Here is a 22234-nt window from a genome sequence, read left to right as displayed (position 1 = left end):
GCGGCCCTCCCAGAGCTCTCCTGCCCCATCTCCCTCCCTCTAAATGCCAGCGGTGACTGGGGTGGCCGCCCCATCGCTGCCAAAGAAAATGGCACCCCCCCAAATCCTAGTGTCGTAGGCGACTGCCTAGGTCGCCTAAATGGTTGCACTGGCCTGCGGCCAAGCCATTCTCGGCTGGGATACACCTGAGGGTAAAACCAGGCCTCGCCCCATATTCCTCACCCGCTGCTGCCCCCTAGCGGCCATTCCACTCCAACCGCCTTCAGCTGCATCAATCCGCGATTCATTGAAATCCTGTTTTCATTCGCTTCCCCTCATCTTTTTTTTTTTTTAAATCCCTGATACAATTTTCTGTGCCTGCTAGTGAGACAGGCTGGCGCTTCGCCGTGTTACCCACTTCGGCCAGTGGCTTATAACCATCTTTTTGCTTCCTTGATGTCGGTGTGCGCCCGCTACATAAATATTGCTTAACCCAGGAGAGCACAACAGAGAGGGAAACCCATGAATTATAGGGACAGAGCCTTAATTGGTAGAAACCGGACCAGCTGCCCCGGATTAAATGCGGCTCCACTGATTTACATCAGCTATGGATCTGCCCATGGTCTCCAGTGGAACTGTGGCCAGTTTGCTCCGGCTGGGAAACCGGCCCAATGACTCTGATGGAACCCAATTAATCTGCACCAGTGGAGGACCAGGCCCAGTGCTCTCAGAAGGAAAACCCTTTCCCTCCCCCACCCACTTGAACAGGGTAAATGTACCGAGTTGCTTCCAGCCTGAAGGCCACCCCTGGAGGCTGAGTGGTGTCACAGCTTCACCTCATCCAGGTTCAGCTGCAGCCACTTCATTCTGCAGCTGAGTCCCTGACAATGAGCCTGGCCGCTTTGCTGCTGGTGCTGGCTCCAGGTATTCGAGGCTCTGCTCTGAGCAGGGCACCACGGGTTGGGATTTCCAGGCGGTTGGGGAATGGCTTTTCTGAAAGAAAGGCGCTCCGATACCACGGGGATGGGCGCCCGTGGGTGGACAGATGGACAGTGCGGAGGGGAGGATGGGCAGAGGGAAGGGTGGATGGATAGACAGGCAGACAGTACAGAGGGAAAGGTGGATTTTTGTTTGCTTGCTTTCTCCTTTGTCTGCACAGAGGTGCATGTATTTTCCTGTCACTGCTGAGCAAGAAAACCTGGACTAAAACCAACCTTCTCTCTCCAGGTGCGTTGGCCCAATACACGGTGACCCAGGAGCGGTCCCAAGCCACTGCCCACGAAGGAGAACCCATCCAGCTCAACTGCTCCTACACGGGCACCGAGTACAGCGTGCATTGGTACCGCCAGCCCCAGGGGGGCCAGCCGCGGTTCCTGGTGCTCCTGTCCTCTAGCGGCAGAGACACCCGAGAGAATTTCACCATGAGCCTGGACACCAAAACCAAAAGCAGCTTCTTGTACCTGAACAGCAGCCGCCTGGCAGACTCTGCTGTGTATCTGTGCGCGCTGGAGCACAGTGCCAGGTGAGCACAGGCAGCCCGTCACAAAACCCTGGGTGGGGGCAGGGCACATGGACCCTAGAGAGGAGACAAGCAGAAGTTAGAACAGACCAGAGGATATGAGCACAGAAGAGAAGAAAGGAAAGTAGAACAGAGTCGGCGAGAGGTAATAAGAATAGAATGGAACAGAAGAGAACACACGGGAACGGACCGGAACAGGAGCGATGTGAACAGAATAAAGGGTCAGTAATTTAAGGAAGAAACCTGAAGAATCAGCTGGAAAATTATAGACATTTTCACCTTTTCGCCTTCCCCAATTGCCTGGATCTGGTGGTTTTATATCAAAAATAACTTCCTTGCCCCACAACACTAGCAGATGGGGAAGCATTTTCTGGGGAGACAATCCGGTAACTCAGTAATTCCCATGTGATTTTCCCTGTTGTTGAGGTCAGACACTTTCAGACTGGTAACATGCACACAGACATTCTCACATACAGCCACACACAGGACACACTCACACAAGCATTCTCTCATACAATCTCTCTCTCATACACATACACACACAGACACTTGCACAGACATATATAGTCACATAAGAATTCTCACATACAGCCACACACACACACACACTCTCTCTCACCTAGACTCACACACACAAATATACGGATTCTAACACACAGCCAGAAACCTACACACTGAAATCACACACACACAGGCACACTCTCTGACATACCTAGCCCTTCATACACACTCAGAAATATAGATCTTTATGCCTACACACCATGACACACATACATTTAATCTTAGGGACAGCTCCATGCACACTTTTAGATGATAATATGCTCGATTGGACCAGCTTCTGTTGAGGAGACAAGTTTTCCAGCTACACAGAGCTTTCCTCCACTGGGAAGTGTGTCTCTCTCACCAACAGAAGTTGGTCCAATAAAATATGTGACCTCACCCACCTTGTCCCTCCAATAGCGTGGGACCCACAAAGCTACAACAACAACACGGCACACTCCTAGATAAACATCCTGGCCCCCAGAATGTATCCCACACCCAGAGAATTTCCTGTGTCAGACTTAGATCTCTCGGCAAAGGGGCTCAGTCCTGCCTTTCATTGCAGGGTCTGACAGACCCCACAGCACCCATGGACTTGCTTCTGCTCACTGCACTGCTGTGAGGTATCCCACCCTTTAGTTCTCTGTGCTTTGCTGTTCTCTCTCACACACTGACACACCTTCCCTCTCACCCTCAGGCAGGATTTAAGAGCTTGGCATCCCTTGGTATTTTACAAGCAAAGAACTGAGTTTATGCCAATCCCATCTCTTCGTGTCAGCTCTACTGAGCACAACAGACACGTGCAGTTTGTAAAACTCCATCCGTTTCCCGGTGGCTCATCTCCAGCCCTCCACTGTAAGGGGACTTCCAGCCAAACGCCCGCCCCTCCCTGGGCGCGACCTCCGCTGGCCTCCCTCGCCCTGTTTTCCCCACACCAGGTCCCAGGCGCTTCCCCGCAGCTCATGATATTAAGGATCACGGGTGGCTGGGAACAGGGAGATTCCTTCACCGGGTCTTTGGAAACCACCCACCGGTGCAGCTCGCTCAGCTTCCCCAGCAGCCAGCCTGGGCCCTCAGCCGTGTACTTGCACTAGTACAAAACCCACTGCAGCCTGTCAGGGAGGTGGGTGTGCGCGTGCGTGCAACGACTTGTAGAGCCCTCGGGCCTGTGTGGGAAACGATTTTACTCTCAGCGCTCGCATGCCATGGAGATGAGTGTCAGCACAGACAGACAGTGCAGCAAGAGGGAGGGATGGACAAAGCAGCGGGCAGGGTGGCTAAATGGTTGTATAGACAGACGTGCAGCTGGCAATTGAGCTACATGTCTACATGCAGCCAACGAAGTGGGTATTCACCCATGAAAGCTCGTGCTCCAATACGTCTGTTAGTCTATAAGGTGCCACAGGATTCTTTGTCATTTTTTTCAGATCCATCTAGACACGGGAAATCTACTGAAGACCATAAGAACGTCCATACTAGCCCAGTATCCTGTCTCCCGACAGTGGCCAGTGTCAGGTGCCCCAGAGCGAATGAACAGAACAGGGAATCATCCAGTGATCCATCCCCTGTCACCCATTTCATTACCGCACTTTCACTGGGGTTACATTTCAGGGGAGGGAAAAGGCTCATCCTCTTCAGCAGTTTGTGGCACCAATATAATATAGGCAACGCGGCTGCCTCTGTCTGTAGTCCTGGGGGCCATTCAGGCCCAGCAGGGATGCACATTTCAAAGAGGCATAAAAGAGCTGAGCACCCAACTCCCTTAGTCCCCTTTGGGATCTCTGCCGAAGAGAGCGGGGGAGCCTGCGGTTGAGAATGGACAAGTCCGATGGGCACAAGGAGTGAGATGTGAACAGGATGGTTCCTGTGCCCATGTCCCTCCGAATTTAGAGCAAAGTGTTTCTATTATCAAGGGGCAAATTTGAGGAGGGGGAGGGGCAGGTAACCTTCAGATTGTGAGCCAGATTCCAGCCCAATTTAAGCCAGGCCGACAGCCCGAGCCCACAGCACCTACTTGCTCAGAGCAGATCTACGAAGTGACCCCCCTGGAACTCATTTCCCGGCTGTGTTAGGCTACCCGGAGCTGCCACCTGTGGGTCCCAAAGAGGCTCCTAGTTCAGGAGGCGGAGCTGGTAAATTTGCCCCGGATAGAGAAGTAAATCTACCTGCAAAGGGGCTGAACCTTTTGTACTGAATGGGGAACACCCGGCGATACAGCTTCTTTGCTGAGGGACAATGGGGAGACCCTGGCAGCTGTTCCCACACCTGCTGCTACTGCTGGTGAACATTCCCTGTAAGTCTGGGGGCAGGAAACGCGACAGAAGACGCTGAACGTGATGGTGGATATAAGAGACAAGGACTAATTCCCTGACTCGCCCTTTGCTTTGCTAGCCAGGCACCGTTCTCTGTACTGGGTAGGGATACAGGACTCCTGGGTTCAATTCCCAGCTCTGGCCTGCTGGAGTTCCTTCCCTTTTGTGTGCCTCATTTTCCCCTATCACCCTTTGCTTGGCTATTTAATCTGTAAACTCTTTGGGGTAAGGACTGTCTCTTATTATTGTGCCCTTGGGAATCTCGCAGCCAGCAATAATCTAGGGCTAACCCCCTAACCCCAACCCCTAACACCCAATTATGGCTATCTAGGAATACAGCAATATAGGAAAATAGCGGTGGTGGACCAGATGCAAAGCCCCTGGAAATGAAGAGAAACTCCCCTGGGCTTCGCATCCGGCCAGTGTGTGAATGGGGCAGAGGTGCCCTGTCATCTATGGGGCGTGTCTTTTCTCTTCTGCCCACAGGGGGGAGCTGCCAGGCTGAGGTGCACCAGGACCTGTCTGAGGTCACTCGGGAAGGGCAGAACGGCAGCATCTCTTGCCACTACACGACAAGTAATTTCGGGAGTGTGCAGTGGTTCACGCAGCTGCCCAGAGGCCAGCCTGTCTCCCTGCTGATTCTGGTATCCAATGGGAAACAAACCAAGGAGCCCAACCTCACCGCGGAGCTCGACAAGGGGAAGCGGCTGAGTTCCCTGCACATCAGAGAATCACAGCTGGGAGACGCAGCCACCTACTTCTGCGCCGTGGCGACACAGCGACACAGGAGCACTGGCAGCCTGTGCAAACACTCCCCAGCTAGAGGGTAACTGTCGGACTGGCTGGCGGCACAACACCACCACCTACTTCTTACACAGTGCATTTCTGAGCGGGCTTCGCCTTCCTGAACACGGTCAGACCCCAGCACCCAGGGGCGGCTCTAGGCATTTTGTTGCCCCAAGCACGTTAGGCAGGCTGCCTTCGGCGGCTTGCCTGCGGAGGGTCCGCTGGTCCCGTGGCTTAGGCGGGCGTGCCTGCGGGAGGTCCGCCGAAGCCACGGGACCAGTGGACCCTCCACAGGCAAGCCGCCAACGGCAGCCTGCCTGCCGTCCTTGAGGCGCCGGCAGAGCACCCCCCGTGGCTTGCCACCCCAAGCACGCGCTTGGCGTGCTGGGGCCTGGAGCCGCCCCTGGTAGGGGGAGAGGGAACTGCTGCAGCTGGGTTCCTGGAGATGAAAACCTCTAACTGATTTCTGGGAATCTGCACCACAGTTGTGCTCAGAAATTCACCCCGAAGGGGAGAGCTGGAAGGAGACAAAGCAGAATGTGACACAAGGACTGGGAGAAGATTTAGTATATGGAGCTATATCTATCTCATAGAACTGGAAGGGACCCTGAAAGGTCAAGTCCAGCCTCCTGCCTTCACTAGCAGGACCAAGTACCGATTTTGTCCAGGGCCAGTTCTAGTTTTTTTGCCACCCCAAGAAAAAATGTTTTGGCTGCCCCCCACTTGAGCCCTGGGCTCCTCCACCCAGTGCCTTCCCCCACCCGCATGCCCTGCCGGGTCTGGGCTCTCCCCCCACCCCACCCCACCCGCACCCCCTGCTGCCCCAGCCCTACCTCCCCACCAGTGCTGGCTCTGCCCACTCCCCCCTCTCCTCCAGCTGGTCAGGTCTGGCAGGGTCGGGGTAAGCAATGGGGCTCCTGGGCCACGCCTCAGCCCAGGGTCCCTCCAGCCAGGGCTCCCGCCTCCAGGACTGGCCGGGACCTGGGAGGGCAGAGCCGGGGGACTGCCCTGGCAGGGGGCTGAGGAGCCGGGGCAGGGTAGCCCCAGGGGGAGCGGAGGCCCAGAGAACAGGATGCGGGCCCCACACGGCAGCGCCCAGCCCTCTATGGCCCCGCTGCTGCTGCTGCTTCTGGCCACCCTGCCCCAGTCCCTGGGCAGCTCGGGCTGCTTTGCTCAGCCCCGGCTGTGGCCATGGGAGGCGGATGCCCTGTGGCATCTGCAGGTGGCTCCCTGTGCCACGTGGGGTGTCCCCCAGCCTGAGTGTCCCACGCTTGGAGCCTGCCTGGCCGAGCCACAAGGTGCGGGTGCTGCTCCCCCGCGGCATGAACCGCAGTGGCCTGAGGGTGCCCTCGTGCACGATGTGCTGCTGTTGCCAGGGCCGGATCTAGGCTTTTGCCACCCAAAGCAAAAAAAAAAAAGAAGATGGCCAGAATGGCACCTATGAAAATATGCTGAGATCCAATGGCTGGAAACTGAAGCAGGACAAGCTCAGGCTAGAAAGAAGGTGAAAATTTTCAAGAGTGTTTCAGTTACTCATTGGACCAACTTATCTAACGAGGTGGTGGGTTCTTCATCGCTTGGATGGTTCAAAGCCAGACTGGATTTCTCTTTCTGAAGGACATACTATAGGCGTAGGGAGCACTGGCTGAAATTCTCTGGCCTGTGTGATACAGGAGAGCAGATCACATGATCATAATGGTCCTTTCGGGCCTTACAAATCCATGAACCTGCTGAATAAATCCCTGGTTGTGAAGGCTGGAATTGTCACAGGCTCCTCCTGGTATTAGGCACCCACATTCTATTGAAATTCAAGGGAGATTTAAGTGCCTATCTCCCAATGGCTCCTTTGAAAATCACAGCTGAAAATGTTCAGTTGATCAGCAAAAAGGCCTTTGCACCATTCAAGTCTTACTTCAGCCCTCAGTGCATGGACTTAATCAGACAGAATTGGGGCAAACACCACTGTACCCTAAGAAGAGTTAGGCATAACTGAAAAAATAGCGCCCAGAGTCATATTGATACTGGAATTTTCAAAGGATGATCAAATCCCAATTAAATTAAAAGAGATTTGGGCACCTAACTCTCTTTATTTGTTTTGGAAATCCCATCCTGAATGCCCAAACCCCATTAACTTTAGGTATTATTTAACCTGCCTACCCTTAGGCAGTCTTCACAGTTACAGCCTGCATTTTCAAATCACAGGGAAATATAAAATGGATTGAAAGTAGAAGGGTCCCCATAACCCAAAATCAAAAGTGAAATAATAGAACTGTTTCAAGACCCAGTGTGTTTATTTGTACGTGAAATTTAATAAAAGTGTGACCTGTTGTCATGAAGTGTGTGAGGGAGACTAGGCCCGGCACCCCTGGCTTCCTGCGATTCACCATGACTCTCAGCCAGCCAGTAAAACAGAGGGTTTATTTAGATGACAGGAACACAGTCCAAAACAGAGCTTGTAGGTACAGACAACAGGACCCCCTCAGTCAAGTCCATCTGGGGGCCCCAGGGAGGCCACAGCCCCGTTGGGAAGCCCAAGCCCCATCGGGGTGCCCCTCTCCATTTCCCAGACAGCTCAAAACTGAAACTCCCTCCAGCCTCTCACTCAGCCTCCCCCTGGCTCCTCCCCCAGCCTTTGTCCTTTTACCAGTTTCCCAGGAAGAGATGTTACTTGGCCTCCAACCCCCCACCTGGGTTCTCAGGTTACATGCTCAGGTATGCGCCCTTCCCCAATGCAGGCAGTCCCAACTCCCCTGCAACCTTCCCAGGTTAATACTCCCCACTCAGCATCCACAGAACACATCAAGAATATTCTCACTTCATCACACCTGTCCTTGTCTGGAAAGAAATAACAGGTTCATAATGAAGTGCTGCCACCTAATGGCCATTTCATCTAGCGTTCACATCTACAGAAAATTTGTATAAAATTGTTATGAAGTTTTCCACCACTGTTCTACTAGACTGATGTCAAATATCAGCATAAATCCTCATGTCATCCTGGACATTGATCCAGTATATTCTGGACACAACCACACACCACTGGCCCGCACAAAATTCACTCATACAATCAAACTTACACACATCAAATTTACTCCCACTCTCTTGGATGAGGCTGCTGGAGGAGTCCCTATGGCCAGGGTTGCAGAGCGGCAAGAAAGCAGTTCAGCTTGGTGCCTAGCAAGCAGAGGCAAATATGGTACTTCAATCTGGGTTATGTGTCATGTGATGAGCCTGAGGCACAAACACTTTAGGCCTTGGCTACACTGGCGCTTTACAACGCTGCAAGTTTCTCGCTCAGGGGTGTGAAAAAACACCCGCCTGAGCGCAACAAGTTACAGCATTGTAAAGCGCCAGTGTAAACAGTGCCCCAGCGCTGGGAGCGTGGCTCCCAGTGCTTTAAGCTAATCCCCACGGGGAGGTGGAGAACCTGCAGCGCTGGGAGAGCTCTCTCCCAGCCTGGCGGCGCGACCACACTCGCACTTCAAAGCGCTGCCGCGGCAGCACTCCCACGGCAGCGCTTTGAAGTTTCGAGTGTAGCCAAGCCCTCAGGCAGAGACGAGACTGGGAGCCAGTGTATCTCAGTGCTTTGAATGTCTCAGGTGTCACTAAATTAACGCCACTCAACTCAGAGCCATGAGGCTGAAAATGCCCTTGGGTCTTTCTTCACTTCTAATGTAAGTCTGTGCTCAGAATACTCTGGCCTCTCCCAACCCAGCTGCTTCACTTCTGGGATGTTGAATCAGAAATGGCTGAAGCAGCATTTGATTCAGGGTTTAGGATGATTAAGAGTTACTGCACACATAAAGAGAGAGGGGGCTGCCAACTGGAGGCATCACTGTTCTATTTCAGTGTTTGTAGTGATTTGGAACATTCGTTGGCATTTCTTACCTCCTTTTTTCAAGACTTCAGAAGAGCATCGAGAGGGAGAGAGAGAGAGAGAGGGAGAGAGAGATGGAAACTGCATTTTACAACAGATTGATGTATGGATAGATGATGCAGAGGAAGGACAGATGGCGTGGATAGATAGGATAATTAAGAAATTAGAGAGAGGCAACAGAAGAAAGAAAGATACATAGATAGACTGGGAGAGAAACATAAGAACGGCCATACTAGGTAAGACCAAAGGCCCATCCAGCCCAGTATCCTGTCTTCCAGTAGCAGCCAATGCCAGGTGCCCCAGAGGGAATGAACAGAACAGATAATCACCAAGTGATCCATCCCCTGTCACCCATTCCCAGCTTCTGGCAGACAGACAGACATGAGGTTAAACAAGTGCTATAACACTCTGATATACATCGCTCTAATGCTGTAATTTTATTTCCCTCCAGTCTCCTGCTGTGAGTCCCTGTTGGTTTAGGGACCCGAGTCATGGGTTGTGCGGGAAGGAGACGTCTCCACTGTGACCTGGACTTACACCGGTGTTTACCAAACCTTCCGGTGGTACCAGCAGCTCCCCTGGAGCGGGCTGGCCGCCTGATGACTCTCAATGCTAGGGAGACAGTCACTGATGGGTGGTTCATGGGTGAGCGAATGGAGGATTTGAAAAGCAGCTCTCAGCAAACCACATCCACTGGGAGCTGCGAGCGGCCATACCTGCCAGGGGCGGCTCCAGGCCCCAGCATGCCAAGCCCGTGCTTGGGGCGGCAAGCCGCAGGGGGGGCTCTGCCGGTCGCCATGAGGGCAGCAGGCAGGCTGCCTTCGGTGGCTTGCCTGCGGAGGGTCTGCTGGTCCCGTGGTTTCAGTGGACCCTCCACAGGCAAGCCGCCGAAGGCAGCCTGCCTGCTGTGCTTGGGGCGGCGAAATGCCTAGAGCTGCCCCTGATACCTGTGGACGCTCAGGTAAACAAAGTGCCTTGCGGCCTGCCAGGGGAATAGCCTGAACAAGCCACAGACCAAGTTTGAGAACCCCTGATCTAGACCATCCCTGACAGGTGTTTGTCTAACCTGGTCTTAGAAACCACCAATGATGGAGATTCCACAACTTCGCTCACTAACTTATTCCAGTGGTTAACAACCTGACAGGAGGCTTTTCCTAGTGTTAACTGTGATGGGGCAAGGCCAGGTGGCTATAGAAAAGTAGTGGGAGATAGATATATTAGCCGCAGGTTAAACAAATCCCTGGTACCAGGATAAGTAAATGGCAGCTGCTCCAGGTCAATTAAGACACCTGGGACTCATTTTGTATTTGTGCAATTGATTCCAAATGGAGTATTGGCATTTACCCTTATTGAATTTCATCCTGTTTAATTCAGAACACTTTTCCAATTTGTCAAGATCTGAACTCGAATTCTGTCCTCCAAAGTGCTAACTACCCCTCACAGCTAAGCTTGGTATCCTTTGCAAACTTTATAAAGGTACTCTCTGTGCCATTATCCAAACCATTTATGAAGGTACTGAATAGAATGAGACTCAGGACAGATGCCTTTGTCATATGCCCTAATAACTCGACTGTGAACCATATTTGATAACTATTCCCTGAGTACAGTTTTCCAGCCAGTTGTGCACCTGCCTTACAGTAGGTTTGTCTAGGTCATTGGTTCTCAGACTTGGTCTACGGCTTGTTCAGGGTAAGCGCCTGGCACGCCACAAGATGCTTTGTTTACCTGAGCATCCACAGGTATGGCCACTCGCAGCTCCCAGTGGCCACGGCATGCTGTTCCCAGCCAATGGGAGCTGTGGGAAGTGGTGGCCTGGACCGCGCAGCTTCCCACGGCTCCCATTGGCCAGGAACGGCGAACCATGGCCTCTTGGAGCTGCGATTGGCCGTACCTGTGGATGCTCAGGTAAACAAAGCGTCTCATGTCCCGCCAAGGGATTACCCTGAAGAAGCCATGGACCAAGTTTGAGAACCCCTGGTCTAGATGATATTTCTTTAGTTTGTTTATGAGAAAGTTATGTGAGACAGTATCAAAAGTCTTACTAAAGTTGAGACATATCACATCTACTGCTTCTCCCTATCCACAAGACTGGTCATTCTGTCAAAGAAGGATACTACCTTGGTTTGACATGATTTTTTCTTGACAAATCCATGTTGACTTTTATTTTACCTTATTTTCATCTAGGAAATGACAAATAGATGGACTGATTATTTGCTAGCAAGCAGATCAAAGTGAGACAGGGTATGTTTGCTCTACGTGGAAGTTACACCTTCCACACCCAATGTAGACATACACATAGACAGGTAGATGGACAGAGAGGTTGTGGAATCTCCATCACTGAAGAATTTTAAAGAGCAGGTTAGACTAACAGCTGTCACGAATGGTCTAGAGATCACACTTAGTCCTGCCATTGAGTGCAGGGCACTGGCCTCCACCACCTCTTGAGTTCCCTTCCAGTCCTACGATTCTGTGATAGAAACTCCAATGTTCCCTTGACACAGCGTGAACCTGGAAGCAGGACCATAGGCTATGGACTGAGCTCTCTGAAATTATTCTTCTCTCTGTTAAGCTGCTTAGTAGGGATCTTTGTTAGGTTAATGAGAGCTACATAAAGGATGAGAAGGGACTGGGGTGTTGACACTCAGGCCGCTTATACATTACATCCCCCCAATAAATGTATTCTCTGCCCTGTCTCCTTTCCTAGGTGCTCTGGGCAGAACTGGTATCAAGCAGCCAGTCACTGCAGAAACGTCTGAGGGACGAGACCTGAACCTGACTTGTACTCACCCTTGAGTTACAGATGATGGATTTTCTGGTACCAGCAGTTCCTGAACCAAGGGCCCCAATATATAGGGCACGGACACATGGAAACTATTCATAGCCCTGACCCAGAGGAAGCCTTGAACGCCTCTGAGGACAGAAAATCCAGCAGCCTGTCCCTGTGCAGGGCAAGGCTGGCATACGCAGCGGTGTATTACTGTGCTGTGAGCACAGGGGTGGCTCCGTGTGATTAATATCCCACTCCAGGGCTGAGCAGTGGGGGGCGCCCAGAGAGGGGCAGAGGGGTCCCACCCGGGGAGAGAGCTGAAATGACTCAGGCATTTAAGGAACAGAACAAGGACACTCAGGGGCGGCTCTAGGCATTTTGCCGCCCCAAGCAAGGCAGGCAGGCTGCCTTCGGCGGCTTGCCTGCGGAGGGTCCGCTGGTCCCGCGGTTTAGGCAGACGTGCCTGCAGTAGGTCTGAGGAAGCCGCGGGACCACCGGACCCTCCACAGGCAAGCCGCCGAAGGCAGCCTGTCTGCCACCCCCGCAGCGCTGGCAGAGCGCCCCCCGCGGCTTGCCGCCCCAAGCAGGTGCTTGGCGTGCTGGGGCCTGGAGCCGCCCCTGCCTGCATGACCCACCCTTTTTTCTGTTCTCTGGTGTCTTATGAACTCTGAGCCTCTTGCAGTCCCACCCCTCCTCTTTCTGTTCGAGTCCTGTTTAAAATGCTGGCACTGCAGCTCAAGGGAAGTGTCAGATCTTAAGGAACCACCCACTCGGAGGCTGTTAGCACCCAGACAGACAGCTGAACGGAAACAGGAGAGAACCAACCCGTGATTTTAGGGGTTTACTCTGGAACAGACAGTTGCCTGGTAGCTGTGGGAAATGAAAAGGCAGATCCCTTCTTCATTATTGGGGTTTTTTTCCCGGGGGTGATAAGAACAGTTTGGATCAAGAACTATTGACTTCCCATCATGTTCTTCGCCGCAGGGTCAATTATTTTGCTGGTTGCGATTTCAAGTAAGTAGCATTTTCATTTGTCCAGCTTGAAAAACTTTCTATCGTCATTTAGCCAAACCCAACCACTCTTAAAAAGCCTGAGCTCGAAAGGGTTAAATGTTTAAAAGGGGCTGGATGCAATTAAGATTAGGGTTACCCCCAAATAACGGGGTACAGGCATCTAAATCACTTAGGCAACTTTAAATATTCTCACCCTAAAGTGATAGTGTTTAAAATAAATATCTGTTCTCCCCCCTACCACCACAAGGGACGTTCAGAGACTCGGTCACACAAACTGAAGGCACAGCTATTGTCAAAGAAGGCGCACGCTTGGTTATTGAGTGTACCTATGAGTCTATCCTATTCCCTTATTTCCTCTGGTATATTCAACACCCCCATAAAGCACCGAAGTTATGGCAGAAAGATAAAACATCAGGCGGTGGCCACGATGAAGGGGACAAACATGAGTTCTTTGCTGACCATGTCCAAGACAAGAAATCCTTCCATTTGAAGAAAAGCTCCAGTGAAGTGAACGACGCTGCGGTCTATTACTGCACCTTCAGAGACACATTGTGGTATATAAGTACTGCACCTGCAGGGAAAGCAGAGGAAAGAGCTGCAATCTAGTGGAGAGAGGAATGAAAAGAACCAATGGTTGGAAGATAAGACCAGACATATTCAAATGAGAAATGAGGCATACTGGTAAAAAAAAAAAAAGGAGTGGGGGTGGGGGAAGAACAAACCACCAAGGTAGTGGTGGCTTCTCCGGCACTTGAAGTCTTAAAAAACAGGACTCTTTGCTTTTCTGGAATCTGTGCTTTTGTCCAACACAAGTTATTGGGCTCAAGGCAGGAGTAACTGGGTGACGTTCTTACAGGTTCTGTTACACAGGAGGTCAGACTAGATAATCTACTCATCCCTTCAGGGATTAAAAACTATGATTCTACCAATCTATGTACATAAGAATGGCCGTGCTGGGTCATACCAACGATCCATCCATCCCCGAGCCCTGTCTTCCTGCAGCGGCCTGTGCCAGCTGCTTCAGGGGGAATTAACAGAACAGGGTAATGTATTGAGTGCTCCATCCCCCTTCATCCAGCCCCAGTTTGTAGCTGTGCTAGATTTAGGAAACATAGGGTTGCATCCCTGACCATCCTGGTTAATAACCATTGATTGACCCATCCTCCATGAACTTATCTAGTTCTTTTTTTCAATTTAGTTATACCTTTGGCTTTCCCAGCATCCCCTGACAATCAGTTGAACAGGTTGGCTGTGCACTGTGTGAATAAATACTTCCTTTTGTTTGTTTTCTAACCTGCTGCCTATTAAATTCATTAGGTGACCCCTTCTTCTTGCGTTATGAGAAGGAGTAAATGACACTTCCTTATTTACTTTCTACACACCAGTCATGATTTTATAGACCTCTATCATATCCACCCCTTAGTCCTCTCTTTTCCAAGCTGAAAAGTCCAATACCCAGTGGAACCCCGCTCCCAACTTGCTCAGACTCTATTAGGCTTTGGTTTAGATGTGGTCCCTTAAGCGTTTCTGAGTTATGTGAAGGGCTTAACAACAATTCTTTACTCACTTTCTTCACACCATTCATGATTCATAGACCTCTATTATATGTAACAGTATGAAACCTCAGCGGGTGGAAATCTGTGTGGTTCCATTTACGCTATGGCTCTTTAGGCCATTTGGGGATAGGGTACATTAAATACCAATCCTTGTGGTGCCTATTTTTGATTGTTTCTCCCCCTGTCTGCGTTAATGCAGGGTTTTCTCTGGTTTGTAAATTGAGGTTTAACGTCACAACCCCCCCCCCCGCCGCCCCAATTTTAAATGAAAAGAGGGAATGGGAACAGCTGGTTTAAATGCGCATGGCAGAGTCAAGGGACCTGCAGCAATCCACACTAGCTGAGGATTTAGCCCGTAAACGTGGCAATTCTGGAAGGGACCCGGGGTCACCTGTGATTATGATAACACGTAGGCGCCCCCTGCTGTGCCAGGCAAATACAGAACAAACACAGGCGGTGTCTTCCCTGACTCCACTTACACTGCAAGTGGAAGCGGAGACAACATGTGGGTGCAGAGAAACAGAGGGAGGAACACAAAGGAAACACAGAAAGGACATTGGGTAACACGACAGGCTGCGGTCTCAGCACAACAGCTGCTGCCTAACCCGGCTCAGCATCACACCAGGCAGGTTTTACAGCTGGCTAGTATGGCTGGGGTGTTGTAAAAGAAACCGTGTTAGCGGCTGAGCAAGTTCCCCCGCGGAAGTGCCGCAAGAGGGCCCTGTTGTACCAGCCCCTCCCCCAAGTGCGGAGCTGTCATTTCACAGCCTGCTGCTTCACGTGGTCTCGGATTCCCCGCAATCCGCCCCCCCATCCCCAGCTCTCAGACACCCCGCAGAAGCCAGGGAGCCTAGTTCCCGGGCAGTAGCAGGCTGCTGTGTGGTTAGCACCGTAGGCACCCAGCAGAGGAGAGCTGCACCGCAAAGAAAGCGGTGGCTCTATATTCTACAGACATCTTTCCCCACTTCTCCTCACGGCTGGGGAAGGCAAGGGAGAAGCTTCTCTCTGCAGCTCGGGAACAAGGTTCTAGCTCACCTGAGCCCCTGAAGATGTTCCTCACCTGGGTCTCAGTTGTTGCAATATTTTCCACTCTCGGTGAGTAAAATCTCAGGTCTATTGGGCCAGATTCTTAGCTGCTGTGAATTGTCACAACTCCGTGGAAGGCAGTGGAGTTACAACAAGCCCCAGGAGATGCGGAGTTAGAGCCGATTTGTTGTTATTAAACCACCAGTTTATAAATCTTAGCCCCTCCCCTCCGTTATTGGAAGCTTGGAAGGTAGATAAACACCCCTGGTTGGAGCCAAGAGCCGTCTGTATCCATGTGACGTTGTTTTTTTTTTTACCCAGAAAGAGCTAATGGAGAGCCAGTGACCCAACCTGATGCTCGAGTGACTGTGTCCCAAGGGGAACCAGTGCTGCTGAAATGCACCTATGACCCTACACAGTCTCCAAGGCTCTGGTGGTACCAGCACTACCCAAATGAAGCCCCTCGCCTCTTGCTGGGAGACTATGAAGCTTCGGGTGAGGAGGAGAGAAGGAGCCGGCGAGGGTTCTCCGCCACACCCGACAAACAGGAGAAGACCTTCCACCTGAAGAAAAACTCCAGTGAACTGCGCGACTCCGCCGTCTATTACTGCGCCATGAGCGACACAGTGATTGCGCCCGGCAGAGTCGCTGCACAGAAACCCGCGGGGGGAAGAGGAGGCGGCACTAAGGATGTGTGGGTTAGAGCCCCAGAGGAACAGACTTTGCAGCGCGCCAGTGGAGTCAGTGAATCCCATCGCCAGGGTGTAAATGTGCAGAGCTACACAGGAGTCAACGGGCCAGATCCCAGACTGCTGGGACTGGGTGGAGCTCAGGGGAAGCAAATGATCCAGTTCCTCAAAATGTTTAAAATCAGTGAGGAATTGCACAGGAGTCAGCTGAGTTGCACTGGTTCCTATCAGCTGAGGATCTGAGCCATTAAAATAGGACATTGCGGGTCTCTAGCGACATTCAAATGTTACATATTCCTAACAGAACACACAAAATACAAATCCTGAAATTTAATTTTTCCACAATTCCTCACTCCGCTAACTTCCCTGGCGTCTATTGTGTGACGGTTTTGCTGGTTTCGGAAATGAAACATCCAGAAATGGAAGCGAAGTCAGGAAAAATGGGAACATTGGCATTACACTGTGGTTTACTGCACACAGCCATCTAGCGCAGTATTTGCTCTGACTGCAGCTACTACCAGCTGCTTCAGAGGAAGGTGAAAGTGGGTAGTTATGAGAACTTCCCTTACGGGTGCTTTCATCCTAACCATTGACAATAAGTCATAGATTTATGTCTTGAAGTAGAAGGGTCTCCTTAACCTTCCAAATTTTAAAGTCAATTTTAATGAAATTCTGAAAGGGTTTTTTAATCTATAAGAATGTCCCAAGGTTTATTTATCGTGGTAAACTTTTGGCCTCACTTGAGTATCTGGTGGCAATGAGTTCCAAAGGGTCACTGCCTAACTTGACAATGAATTTCCATGAAATATTTACCATCCTTAATAAGATTTGTTCCTCGAAAATATCCCACTTATAGATCAAACTAGCAACCTTCAACTCAAATGTGATTTCCACCTTAACCTAGTAACATGGAAATTGACAATCCACACAGTTACAAACAGCCATCTAAAGGCTTTCAAAAGGATTAACCCAGGAAACCATTAGTTATTAAAACGTGCGGATTTATAACAAATGGTGAGAATGATCAAGTAGCTGAACAACTCATCATTGCCAAATTTATCCAGGAAAGAAGATGGAAATAGCCGGGACACGTGTGCAGAATGAAGCCAAAGCATCTGCCATTGGGCACATGCCTTTGGGCAGTTCTAAACGGGGCTAGATGATAGAGAGGGAAAGTGTGTGGGATTTAGCCACATAAAGAACGTGCAGAAACTGGCCTCGGAAAGACAAGGATCGCGCAGCCATGTCTGTGCCCTGTATGGCTGTGAATCCTCCCTGCACTTTCAGACGATAATCTTTTCTTCCCAGTTATTGTGAACATTCTTAGCTAGATACACAGCGGATCCGGACTGGTGTAGCTCGAGTGATTCCAGCCGATTTACACTGATTTACTGCCGCTGGGGGATTGACCCTGAATCTTTTCCCAGAGCATCAGACGGATTGTGCAGCTACTAAACACGGGATAGTCCGACTGGCGTAAAGATAAGAAACACTCCGAGCTGCTTAGCAAAACGTTCCCCACAAGGGGCCGCTGTTCTATCACCGACTCGCCTCCCAGGCAGCGCGGTCTCAGGCGGGCAGTTCAGAGCCCCGCTGTTTAACGTGGTCTCGGATCCCCCCGCCCCCGGAATTTCTCCTCCCCTTTTCTCTCCAGCTCTGTGCAGCAGCCAGAGAGCCGAGTGCAGGGGCAGCACCGGACCGCGTGTCAAGACCTCAGAGTGCAATCTCTGTTCCTTCCTATCTTTGTTTTATTCTTCACCTTCTCCCCCAGCTCTTTTTTTTTACCCTAGCCCTGGGTAGCATTTGGATTACAATTAGGAGTCAGGGATTAAAGGTTATTACGGTTTTATCTAACGTAGGTTAAATGTATGTGTATCACTGAGGTTAAGGATTAGGGTTGGAATACCAGTCAGTTTAAGGATTAGGGTTAGAGTTAACGCTTTGGGTTGGGGCACAGTCGGGAGCTAGAGGGGTGGAGATTAGAGTTACACCGATTAAGGGGGATGGGGGGCAAACTTTGTGTCCTGAGGCCCACACTGGGGTTCCAAAACTGTATGGAGGGCCGGGTAGGGAAGGCTGTGCCACCCCAAACAGCCTGGCCCTCGCCCCCTATCGGCCCCTCCCACTTCCCGCCCCCTGACTGCCCAGCTCAGAATCCCTGACCCATCCAACCCCCCCTCCTTGTCCCCTGACCAAGACCTCCAGGGACCCCCACCCCTAACTGCCTCCAGGGACCCCATCCCCTATCCAATCCCCCTTCTCCCTGTCCCCTGACTGCCCCGACCCCTATCCACACCCCCGCTCCCTGACAGGCCCCCAGGACTCCCACACCTATCCAAACCCCCCCCGTTCCCCATCCCCTTACTGCCCCCCCAACCTCTGCCCGATCCAACTGCCCCCCTGCTCCCTGTCCACGGCTGGGTGGGGCAGGACGATCTGGCCCGCAAGTCGTAGTTTGCCCAGCGCTGGATTAAGGGTTAGTATTTAAGATTAGTGTGTAGGATTAGCATTAATTTCGGGGTATGTATATAGTTTGTTATGGTTGGGGTAAATAAATCTTAGTGTCAGAGTAGGGGTAGAAGTTAATGTTTAGGGTTCTGTTTAGGACTGGGGCTATGTTTAAGATTAGGGACAGGGTAACATTTAAAATTAAGATTAGAAAAAAGTTAGGGTGAAGGAGTTAGTTTCAGGATTATTGTTTAGGGTTAGGTTAGATTGAAGGCTGGGGCTGAAGTTATGTTTAGGGTGAGGGTTATTGAAGGGTTAAAATCCATGTGCATTTTATATAACAACCTGGTATATGAATTGTGCCAGCTCTTACTCAGACCCAAAGTCCAGAGTTTGGTCAAGAGACCAGAAGCCTAGTGAATAGTGATTAGCTAAGAGAAAGCTGAGTAAACAGATAATCTTGTTTTGCTAAAATAGGCCTGCTCAGCAAATTGCCAAGTGTTGGATCTAAGAACTAAATAATTGTTTCTTATTCAGAGTTGCAAATTGAACAAAAGATCCCTGTTCCTATTGTGTCAGTCTCTTCTGTGGGGAACGTTCTTCCCACAGATCCAACCTTGAGTTTATGAAAAGTTGGCACATGTCAGTATAAGATATGACATCCTTCCACCTCCCTTCCCAGGGACCAATGCCCTGCCTTAAAGAGACAATCTTTATTGCCATATACTTTCACTGTTTCTTTGCTTTAACCCCTAGGAATGTACCAGTTGGACAATCAAAGAAGTTGCTTCATTCCTATGGACCCCAAATCAGAATTCAACATATATATATACTAATTATACTAATAACATTTTATCAAAGTATTAATTAAATGTTAACTTGCTAACTTGAGACCATGGGCGGAGACATTATGTAACCTTTTAACCATTGGCTAATGTGCTATCTTGTCTTGCTGCAAAACCTATCCCGGGGTGTGGAACTGCCTATCCCATCACTTTCTCCCACCCATGGAAAATCTATATATTCAATTCTAATCAATTGATTGACAGTGTCTCTGAGCCTAATAAGCGAGGTGACACTGCGCCAGTGCTGTGCATAATAAACTCCTATGTTTGGCCTCTACAGGGTGTGGATTTATGTCCTTCAGTTATGTTTAGGCTTTCAGTTACAGTTAGGGAGAAGTTAGGCTTTGGGGTGAGGATTTGAGTGTCGGTTATGGTCAGAGTGAGGCGTTATGGAGAGCATTAGGATTCTGAGTTAGGCTTTAGGACTGAGGTTTTGGGTTCAGATTAATATTAAAATCAGTTTTTTATTACCTTTTTACTGTCCTAAACTGTACTGACCGCCGATCCCTGCTTCTGGGGTCTCTGTGCTGGGTCCGTACCGTATCCCAGGGTAATCTCAGCACTGCGCAAACATTACTGCACTTGTCTCACAAACACCACTGTGATGCTGGGAAGTGTCACTACACCCATTTTATCATACATGGGGAAAGTGAGGTACCGAGTGAGGTTTCTAGGTTTGTCTGGCGAGTTCACAAAAGAACTTGGGTGCGGTGAAGCTGAACATGCTTTTAGGTGCCTACAAAATCTCTGGGAGTCACAAAACTCAAGCTGGGGGCCCAGGCTCCCTATACCATGAGCTGGGACAGACAGACACCTTCGAATGGGATCCACAAAAGCCAGCAGGCAGGCGACTTCTCCCCTAAACTAGCCTACAGGGAGATACCAAGCTGAGTGGTGTGTGCTAAGCCCCGCCTCTCTCGGGGAGATGGGTGCCTAAGTCTGGGCTGTAGGGAAAGACCTCTCTAGTCTAGAGTCTCACTTGCAAACCCTCTTTCCATTAAGCTGCGGGGGAGGAAGGAGGGGATCCCTTGTAACGTTTAGCCCAATAGTTAAGGTACTCACTGGGTTATGGGACGTTCTGGGTGGGCCGGAGGGGGAACCTCAGTGTCTTCTACTGAAGCTCTTCCGCAGTGGATAAATAATTTTAAAAAGTCTATTGGAGCAGAGGGGCCTGATTCTGGGATTTAGGCACCTACTTGCCACTTTAGGTGCCTAAATCCCTTTGTGACTCTAACTCTTAAGCGTGTTAAGATGAAGATAGGCGCCTAGAGGGATTCAGTGAGAGTTATGCATTTAGTAGATTTTAAAATAACACTAAGTCTCTATTTTGCTTCATTAGGCTCTTTAGTACCCATAATAATCAGAGCCTAAATGACTTGCCCAAAAAGTCACCCAGGAAATTTGTGGCACAGCAAGGAATCAAAGATGGATTATTTTGTTTTTTGGGGGGTAATTTAAAAAAACCGGTAACTCTCCCATAATTCAGACAAAACAATAGCCTCATTTTCAAAAATCCTCTGCAGAGAGACCCCAGATGAAGTATCCTATGAGACAGAAGATTTTCGCAAGAGATGAGCGCATGGTTTTCTTGTTGTTTTATTTGATATCCACAAGGGGGCGCGCCACACCTTCGCATCCATATTTTAATTTACATTATATTTTGCGTGTGTGTATTAAAGTAATTTGGAATCGGAAGCTGAATGAGTTTGCCTCGTTGTGTAGCGTCACAAGCTGAGAGGGAGGAGACAAAGGTCACGGAGGAAGCAGGTTTCATCTTTAGGACATGAATGGTCATTTACAGAAACAGAGGAGGAGGAGATATTCTATAACTAGCGGCAGATCTCAGTAACAACACCAGGATAACCTGAAGCTGCAAAATGCTCTTGTACGTGGCTGTACAGCTCTGGCTTCTGCTTCCGCAGTCAGGTGAGGCTAAAAACTCATTTGAAGTAAAGGCATTTACAAAGAAAAAAAAAGGTCTCTGAGCAAAGTAATCGTAGGAGGAATTTTGTTTTCCTTTGCAAAGAGACAGCCAGGTTAGCATCACAAACTAAGTCATCAGTGTGCTGGGAATACAGAGATGTTTTTAAGGAGTGACTCAGACCTACACATATACAGGCTGAAATTTTCATACAGGCTGAAATTTTCACAGGAGCACAAGGGAGTGAGGGGTCCAAGTGGCACTGAGTTTAAAAGTTCTAGACACGCATAGATCGATGTTTAAAGCTTTTCTTCCCCCCCACAGGTCTTGCACAAAGTGACTCCGTGGACCAGTCTCCTCCAGAAGTGAGAGTCTCAGAGGGGCAAAGTGTCACTTTACACTGTAACTTCACCACCGCTGGCACAAACCTGTATCTGTTTTGGTACCGGCAGTATCCGAACCAGCCTCCCCAGCATATACTGACTAAAACGAAATTTGATGCTCCGGATCAGGCGCTTGTCCAGGGAAAATTCTCAGCATCTTTGTACATGGCTAATAGGACGGTTCCCTTCCAGATTGAGGTTGTTTCTCACCAGGAGAGCGCTGTGTATTACTGTGCTCTGAGACCCACAGTGGGGGAGAACTGCATCTCCGCTCGTACAATAAGTGAGCGGGGGGCTGTTTACCGCACTATGATAGAATCGTATAAACAGGGGGCTGGAAGGGACCTCGAGAGACGATCTAATCCAGCCCCCTGTGATGAGGTAGGACCAAATGTACTTGGATCATCCTTGACAGGTGTTTGTAAAATCTGTACTTTAAAAGAAGCTGTTTTTTCCTATCTGATATTCTGTTAATCCTCTCCAACACAATTTAGTTCCTGTATTTTGCCCTACAGTATATTCCTCTGGTTTTTTTTTATTATTATCAATGAAGATGCTTTGGATTAAAATAGACT

At 50.0% G+C, this 22234-nt stretch overlaps 2 gene segments (V, D, J or C); both read left to right on the top strand.

Moving 5' to 3' along the window:
- Window positions 1–866: 866 nt before the first annotated feature.
- LOC123347756 lies at window positions 867–1505 on the top strand. The segment is given in 2 exon segments: window positions 867–903; window positions 1207–1505. Coding segments are annotated over 2 exon segments (336 nt in total).
- A 2768-nt stretch (window positions 1506–4273) lies between these two features.
- On the top strand, window positions 4274–5180 carry LOC123347755. The segment is given in 2 exon segments: window positions 4274–4331; window positions 4837–5180. Coding segments are annotated over 2 exon segments (402 nt in total).
- The last annotated feature ends 17054 nt before the right edge of the window (window positions 5181–22234 follow it).

Source organism: Mauremys mutica, chromosome 13, assembly GCF_020497125.1.
Source record: "Mauremys mutica isolate MM-2020 ecotype Southern chromosome 13, ASM2049712v1, whole genome shotgun sequence".
In the NCBI taxonomy this organism is placed as follows: Eukaryota; Metazoa; Chordata; order Testudines; family Geoemydidae; genus Mauremys; species Mauremys mutica.
This window is presented reverse-complemented; position numbering and strand designations above follow the sequence as displayed.